The 8,952-nt window shown below is 44.5% G+C and overlaps 1 protein-coding gene across 1 annotated transcript in view; it reads left to right on the top strand.

Annotated features, from left to right (window-relative positions):
* The first annotated feature begins 8,439 nt into the window (after positions 1-8,439).
* The window catches only part of DNTTIP1 (deoxynucleotidyltransferase terminal interacting protein 1), a 29,395-nt gene continuing 28,882 nt past the window's right edge, over positions 8,440-8,952 (top strand). Inside the window, exon 1 of the mRNA XM_008057936.1 lies at positions 8,440-8,490. Coding sequence (XP_008056127.1) covers positions 8,440-8,490 — 51 coding nt within the window. The remainder of the gene's footprint in view (positions 8,491-8,952) is intronic.

Below are 8,952 nucleotides of genomic sequence, written 5' to 3'. Positions count from 1 at the left end.
CAAAAAAAAAAAAAAAAAAAAGGAATTCTATAGCCTGGACAGAGCCAGGTAACATAGGGCAGTCAGCAGGGTGACCATGCAGAACTCTTGGTACATAATTACTCCCTCCAAACCTCTGTACAAAGAAACAACCAAACTCTACTCAAACACAGTAACTTTTTCTTTTTTTTTTTTTGAATCAGTCTTACTCTGTTACCAGGCTGGAGTAGAGTGACACGCTCATGGCCACCTCAACCTCAACCTGCTGGGCTCAGGCGATCCTTCCACCTCAGCCTTCCAAGTAGCTGGAACTACAGGTGCGCACCACCACACCTGGCTAATTTTTCTTGATTTATTGCAGAGAAGAGATCTTGCCAAGTTGCCCAGGCTGGTCTTGAACCCATGGACTCAGGCAATCCTTTCACCTCAGCCTCCCAGAGTGCTAGGATTATAGATGTGAGCCACTGCTCCTGACGCACACTAACTTCTAATTGAAGTTACTTCTAATTGAAGTTAGAGTTTGGTTGTTTCTTTGTCTGATGTTACTGCACCACTGGAAATGGCATTGCTCATGGCCCAGGAGAAGATGCCATCAGGCAAAGGTTGCCTATGACAGGGACCATGTAGTTGACAGGATGCCAGCCAGGGAGAACAGGCTGCCCTGAAAGGTGGCGCTGACCAAGTTGTAGGGCTTGGCCTTGACCAGTGATGGTGAAGAAGTGTGAGGCCTCCAGGTGCACCTTTCCCAGGCTGGAAGTGAGCATATACATCAGCAAGAGGCCACTTGGCTGCCCAGCATCTGCTCAGGCTGGAGGATTTCCAGGAGCAGGAAGAATTGAAATAGTAGTGATAACATGGTGCAAGGGTACATTGCTGATGGCAAGAGCTGAGAAAGCTTTTCTCCAGAGGGGCCACTGAAAGAGCAGAGGCCTGAACACACCTGCTTCTATTAGGCCAGGCCAATGACACATTGCAGGGTACATTCAGGCAGTTTGAGAAGTAGATGGTGTGGTGGTTATGAAGATGTTCCAGGGAAGCATGGTTCCCAGGGCCAGCTTGAGAAAGTCAGACCTGATAGCCTTGCCCCTTTCCTGTGTTTGGTGATGGATTGTCATGGTCCTGATGTTCTGGTACTACCTAGCTATCAGCTCTCTGTCAATAACTTGACTGAGTGTGGGCAGTCCCTGGGAGGCAGATTCGACTCTGTCTCAGGACTCTGGCAACCCTAACTCCTATTCCTTGTCAGGATCTTCCTTCATAAGAAAAAGGAAGAAGAAATATCTTTGGTATTCACACTTCCAAGATCCATGGTACCCATTTTCTGAGTAAGACATTGCAAATATTCAGTAATTTGAAGAATCTTTAGATAATATTATAAGCTCTACCTGCTTCAAAGCATCAATCAGACCACCTCCATCAGGATACCTTCCCGTTACTAGAAATTGGACACATTCCAAGTCTTCAGAAGGCCTCTCTTTAAAGGGTAAAAATACTTTCATATCTGTTGAATGAAATACTTTCATGTCCAGTACCTACATTGGTTATTTTTTGTTTATTATTATTTTTGAGTTGGGGTCTCTGTCATCCAGGCTGCAATGCAGTGGCATGATCATGGCTCACTGCAGCTTCAAACTCCTGAGTGATCCTCCCACCTCAACCTCCTGAGTAGCTGGGACTGCAGGTGCATACCACTATGCCTGGCTATTTTTTATTTTTATTTTTGCAGAGACGAGATCTCTCTATGTTGTTTAGGATTGGTTTCAAACCCCTGGGCTCAAGCAATCCTCTTGCTTCCTCCTTCCAAAGTGTTGGACTTATAGGCATGAGCCACCACGCCTGGCTACAGTGGTTATTAATTAGTACCTCAACAGGGATGTGTTAAACACTCAGTTAAGACCAAGTATGGGCCAGGCTTGGTGGCTCAGCCTGTAATCCCAGCACTTTGAGAGGCTGAGGCGAGTGGACTGCCTGAGTCGGCGGGTTTGAGACCAGACTGGGCAACTTGGTGAGGCCTCATCTCCACAATAAATCAAAAATTAGTCAGGCACGGTAGTGTGCACCTGTAGTTCTGGCTACTTGGCAGCCTGAGGCGGAAGGGTCACTAGAGTCCAGTAGGTCGACGCTGGGGTGGCCGTGTGCATGCCACTGTACTCCAGCCTGGCAACGAAGTGAGACTTCGACTCAAAAAAAAAAAAAAAGACCGAGTAACAGCCACAGAGTTTTCCTCCTCCTCCTCTTCATCTTCCTTTTCTTCTTTTATCATTTGCACTCCTGCGTGGGGTCCCAGGATCTAGAGAATATGCTTTTTCTGTCTTTGGGAATGTGTTCTTTCTGTTTTGAGAAATACACAGTTTGTTAACATAGGGGTACAAATGCAAAATATTATCGCCTTGCTGTGGAATAAATGACTATCCTATTTTTCTGTGACTGTTGAACAGATTAAAATTCTATAATATCACCCATAAAGTTAAGAATGACACTCATGCTGGACAACGCAAACAGGAAAATTAAGCCTTTGTACTTTGATCCACATGATATACAAAATTATTGCTTTATATAATTGTCTTTTAAAGCAGATAGAAAAAAGTTACAAACAAGTACATTTATACTATTTTTTATATTTACCTATATAGTTACTTTTACTGATGGCCTTTATTATTTCCTTTGGAATTGAGTTACTTTCTAGTGTCATTTTGTTTTAGCCTAAGAGATTGATTCCCTTTAGCACAGGATCTTGTAGTACAGGATCTGCTAGTAACAAATTCTCTCAGTTTTTGTTTATCTGGATGTGATGGTTAATTTTATGTTTCAGCTTGATTGGACCACGGGAAGCCCAGATGTATGGTTGAGCATAATTTCTGGGTGTGTCTGTAAGGGTATTTCCTGAAGGGATTAGCATTTGAATTGGTAGACTGAGTAAAGCAGTTTGCTTTCCTAGTGTGGGTGGACATCACACAGTCATTGGAGGCCTAAACAGAACAACAAAGTGAAGAAAAAGAGAATCTCTCTCTGTTTGACTTCTGTTTGGGCTGGGACATTGGTGGTCTTCTACCCTTTACCAGGACTTATACCATCAATACTCTGGTGCTCAGAACTACACCACCAGCTTTCCTGGGTCTCCAGCTTGCAGGTGACAGGCTGTGGGACTTCTTAGTCTACATAATCACGTGAGCAATTCCTTATAGTAAGATATATATATATATAGTTATACAGTTGTATACAGTTGACCCTTGAACAACATGGGTTTGAACTGCACAGGTACACTTATATGGTGAACTTTCTTTTTATTTTTGATTATTATTATTTTTTTGTGTGTGTGTTGGAGTCTCACGCTGTCGCCCAGACTGGAGTGCAGTGGCCGCTTCCGGCCACTGCAGCCTTGACTTGCTGGGCTCCGGCGATTCTTGCGCCTCAGCCTTCCAAGTAGCTGGAACTACAGGTGTGCACTATCACGCCCGGCTAATTTTTGATTTATTGTAGAGATGAGGTCTTGCCAAGTTGCCCAGGCGGGTCTCGAACCCACGGGCTTAGGCAATCCACTCACCTCAGCCTCCCAAAGGCACGGGATTACAGGCTGAGCCACCGAGCCTGGCTTATTTTTTAATTATTATGATTAAATAAAAATTAAAATTATTAGACTAGTTGTGCATATTTTATATATGGATTTTCTTCTGCCACCCCTGAGACAGCAAGACCACCCCTTTCTCTTCCTTCCCCTCCACAGCTTACTCAGTGTGAAGAGGACAAGGGTGAAGACCTTTGTGATGATCTACTTTTACTTGATGAATAGTAAATCTGTTTATCTTTAAGATTTTCTTAATCACATTTTCTTTTTTCTGGTTTACTTTATTAAGAATACAGTGTATAATATATATAGCCTACAAAATATGTGTTAACTGTTTATGTTATTGGTAAGGCTTCCAGTCAGTTGTAAGCTATTAGTAGTTAAGTTTTGGGGGGAGTGAAAAGTTATACAACCCAGGCTGGAATGCAGCGGCATGGTCACTATTCACCACCGTCTCGACCTCCTGGGCTCAGACAGTCTTTTGCCTCACTCTCCCAAGAAGCTGAGACTACAGGCATGTGCCACCATGCTTGGCTAGTTTATTTTATTTTATTTTTATTTTTTTAGTTGGAGTCTCACTCTGTCGCCCAGGCTGAAGTGCAGCGGCATGCTCACGGCCACCACAACCTTGACCTGATGGGCTCAGGCGATCCTTCTGCCTCAACCTTCCAAGTAGCCAGAACTACAGGCGCATGCTACCAAGCCTGGCTAATTTTTTGATTTATTGTAGAGACGAGGTCTCGCCAAATTGCCCAGGCTGGTCTCCAACTCCTGGACTCAGGCAATCTTCTTGCCTCTGCCTCCCAAAGTGCTGGGATTATAGGCGTGAGCTACCGCACCTGGCCGAGTTTAAAATTTTTTCATCAGTGCAAAGCTGATAAAGGTTGTCTGCCGTAGCTCTATTCACAATAGCAAAAACATGGAACCAACCATGTTGCCCATCAAAGCTGGACTGGATAAAAAATGTGGTACATGCACACAATGGAATATTATGCAGCCATAAAGAAGGACAAACATATGGATTTCGCAGCAACTTGGATGGATTTGGAGTCGATCATACTCAGTGATCTATCACAGAAACAAAGAACAGAGTACCATATGTTCTCACTCATAAGCGAACCTTGAACAATTATCATAATACTATAAGAAAGGAATTGGCAGTAGTGGGAAACTGTCGGGGTGGAGGTATGGGATTGGCAGTTGAGGGAAACTGCTAGGGGAGGGAGGGGCATACCTTATCATACCTTAGCAACAAGGGTACCTGCATAATCAACGTTTGTATACCTAACCCTGAACTGTACCACACACCTTTATAATAAAAAAAAAAGGTTGTCTGCAGTAAAGGAAAATTTAAATCTTGTCTTTAGGTGGGAAAGGAAGGAGAGGGATAGAAAGACTATTTATCTTTGTAATTCTCTGCCCAGCTTCTAGGTGAACTGAGGGATGGCACAGAGCTCCCCCTGCATCTCATTTGTCTTTATCTTAATAATCCTTCACATTTTGGGGGGAAATATTCTGGTTTTCTTCAATGAACATGTTAACAATGTCTATTTTGTAGTAATTTTCTGATAAATCCAACTTCTGGTCACTCTCACAGGCCGTTTCTATTGGCCACCTTTTTTTTTTTTGAGTTGGAGTCTCACTCTGTCACCTAGGCTGGAGTGCAGTGGCACGCTCACGGCCACTGCAGCCTAGACCTGCTGGGCTCAGGTGTTCCTTCTACCTCAGCCTTCCAAGTAGCTGGAACTATAGGCACGTACCACCACGCCTGGCTAATTTTTAAATTTATTGTAGAGATGAGATCTCGCCATGTTGCCCAGGCTGGGCTTGAACCTGTGAGCTCAGGCAATCCTCTCACCTCGGCATCCCAAAGTGCTAGGATTATAGGCATGAGCCACTGTGCCTGGCATAAATTTTTTCATTTATTGTAGTAGAGACAAGGACTCACAAAGTTGCCCAGGCTGGTCTGGAACCCCTGGACTCAGGCAATCCTCTCGCCTCCACCTCCCAAAGTGCTGGGATTACAGGTGTGAGCTGCCATGCCTGGCTTGAATTTGCTGTTCTTAATGAGATTCAGCTGTTTTTATTGAATAAAAACTTTGTAGGTTATTACAATCTTTTGTTTAAAGTTCTGAAAACATTGACTTTGACCATATCTCCCAGTATTCTCATTGCATTAATGGAGAAGAGGATTTTTGGAAGTCCTTACTTTGCCATTCCTGCTGGTGCCTTATGCATACAATATTTGCAGAAGTCTTTATCTTTCTTTTCACATACGATGTTTTCACTTTTTTTTTTGAGTTGGAGTCTCACTCCATCATCCAAGTTGGAGTGCAGTGGCATGCTCACAGCCATCCCAGCTGTTTTCACTTTTTGATTATTACAAGCAAAGCTTCTCTGAACATTTTTGTCTATGTAGCTATGGGCACATATGCTTAGATTTCTCTAAGGTGAAATGGTTTGGCCATAGTGATTACATATTTTTGGTAGACTGTGCCAAACTGTTTTCCTAGTTGATGATACTAATGAATAGCAGGGCATAAGAATTCTTCTTGATCTATAACCTCACCAACCATTGGTATCGTGAGAGGGTGCCAAGTTGTCCAGGCTGGTCTTGAACCCCTGGAGAACAGAGACTTTATTTCTTATAAAGAGTTGTAACCTTGGCCCGGTGCAGTGACTTACACCTATAATCCAGCACTTTGGGAGGCTGAGGTGAGAGGATTGCCTGAGCCCATGGGTTCGAATCCAGTCTGGTAAACTTGGCAAGACTTCATCTCTACAATTAAAAAAAAAATTAGCCAGGTGTGGTGGTGCGTGCCTGTAGTTCCAGCTACTTGGAAGGCTGAGGTGGATGGATTGCCTGAGCCCAGAAGGTCAAGGCTGCAGTGGCTGTGAGTATGCCACTGCACTCTAGCCCAGGCGACAGAGTGAGACTCCAACTCAAAAAAAAAAGAGTTGTAACCTGTTGCTAGGAAGTGGGACTCTGACCAAAATCAGAGGTAGGCACTTTGAAGGAGGGGTTGGAGCAGGAGCTTTATTCTGAATGGGTTGGCTAAACATACATATTCAACAGATTACAGGAGAAGCTATAAATATTCACAAAAAAGATCCTAATGCATGCATATTGAATACAAATATATGTTAAATGTGACCCATGTTCACTTTGGGATGGAAACAACATTTAAATGCCAGATGTGGTGGCTCAGGTCTGTAATCTCAGCACTTTGGGAGGCTGAGGTGAGAGGATTGCCTGAGTCCAGGGGTTCAAGAGTAGCCTAGGCAACTTGGTGAGACCTTGTCTCTACAATAAATAAAAAAAAAAATTAGCCAGGCATGGTGGTGTGTGTCTGTCATTCTAACTACTTGGAAGGCTGAGACGGAAGGATCACCTGAGCCCAACAGGTCAAGGCTGCAGTGACCATGAGGGTGCCACTGCACTTCAGCCTGGGCAACAGAATGAGAATCCAACTAAAATAAATAAATAAGTAAATGTATTACCTACTCTGGGTGTTGTGGCTCATTCCTGTAATCCCAGCACTTTGGGAGGCAGAGGCAAGAGGACTGCCTGAGCCCAGGGCTTCGAGACCAGCCTGGGGAACTTGGCAAGACCTCCTCTCTACAATAAATCAAAAAAATTCATCGGGCATGGTGGTGTGCTCCTATCTTTCCAGCTTCTTGGAAGGCTGAGACAGAAGAATTGCCAGAGCCCAGGTTGATTTGTTGTCTGATGTTTATGACTCAGTTAAGGTAATGCATTTTTGGGAAATCTGTGGCAATACCATAGAAATGAGGCGTCTTTCTCAGTATCAGTAGGTACATAATGTCACTATATCTTATACCTGGTGATGTTAACTTTGATGTTAACTACAAAATAACTCACTTAACTCTGTGTCCCCTTGTAGGTTGTCTGTGCACCTGCCTTTGTTTATGGAAAAGGAGAACACCAAGGTTTGATTCATTCCTTCCCCATAATGACTCCCAGTGTTACTGGGTTATTGCAGGTATTCAGTAAAAAGGTTTAGAAAAGCATTTCTACTTAGTCAAAAACTGAGAAATAATACTCTGCACATCAGCAAATTAGTGGAACTTTATAATTCCCCTATTTCAGAAAGAAAGCACTACCCAGGAAACAAAATCATAGGAAACAAAATCAAACACTGAACCCATATATCACTCACAGAAGAATGTTCAGAAGAGTTCCTTACTTTCCCACCCCAAATTCCTATTGTTATCTATTGAGAACTAAAAATAAAATCCAAAGTCCTCCAACCAAATGAATGGATGCCCTCTTGCCCAAGGGAGCCTAAGAGAAAGCTTTAATGTTGAGTTCCCAGCCATGACCAGCCAGGAGGTTGCACAGACCTCGTTATGGTTAAGGTGGTGCCTGCCAGGATTCTTCACTGTAAACCTATTTTCCCTTTATTTATTTATTTATGTTTTGAGGTGGAGTCTCACTCTGTCACCCAGCCCAGCCTGGAGTGCAGTGGCACGCTCAGGGCCACCACAGCCTCGGCCTGCTGGGTTCAGGCGATCCTTCCACCTCAGTCTTCCAAGTAGCTGGAGCCACAGGCGTGCGCCACCATGCCCAGCTAATTTTTTGACTTATTGTAGAGACGAGGTCTCGCCAATTTGCCTAGGCTGGTCTTGCAGCCCTGAGCTCAGGCAATCGTCTTGCCTCTTCCTCCCAAAGTGCTGGGATTACAGGAGTGAGCCACCGCATCTAGCCTGTAATACTAAATATTTTAAGAGAGATACCTTTAAGACTCTTCAGATCCTCTTTTCTTTCCACTAATTGCAGCGTCATTTCCACTGATTGGTGCATGTTGGAGAAGGCCGCCTTTTTTTTTTTATACTGTCTCAAGGAGCAGAAAAGCGAGTTATTGCAGGGGGGGATGGCAAGAGAGAGCAGAGGGCTAGGCGAAGGCCGATTCTGTAAGAATCAGGTAAGTGAGAGCTAGCAAAGCACAGCAGCACCACAAACAGACGCGTTTGTATTCAGGCGCCGGGCGGGCCGCTCGGTTGCCCTGGAGACGGGGTCCTTCCTCGCTGGGCGCCGCCATCTTGTGGCTCCGCCGGGGCCCAATGAGCCGCTGCGCAGTGGCGGGAGGCAACTACATGGAAAGTTCTAAAGTTAAAATGGTCATCAGAGTTATTCCACGTTGGATGGGTAGTGTCAGGTCTTTACACTCTGGGCCTGACTGGCTATTACATGTGGTGCATAAACTTGGTCTAAGCTGTGCTTTGCAGCTGAGGAAGATCCTGGAGTGTCTGGCAGCACCGAGTGGCCTCACAGCAAGTCTTCCTTGATGGGAAGTTGGACAGGCTCATAACTCACATAGGCATGAGCTGGCAGTCTGATGCTCCCAAGTGATGGAGGAGCCCGTGGGTTCATCAATAAGCCAGGA

This window comes from Carlito syrichta, unplaced genomic scaffold (genome assembly GCF_000164805.1).
Source record: "Carlito syrichta isolate Samal-C Ts95f unplaced genomic scaffold, Tarsius_syrichta-2.0.1 Scaffold303154, whole genome shotgun sequence".
In the NCBI taxonomy this organism is placed as follows: domain Eukaryota; kingdom Metazoa; phylum Chordata; class Mammalia; order Primates; family Tarsiidae; genus Carlito; species Carlito syrichta.
Note: the sequence above shows the minus strand (reverse complement) of the source record. Positions and strands in the feature narration are given on the sequence as shown.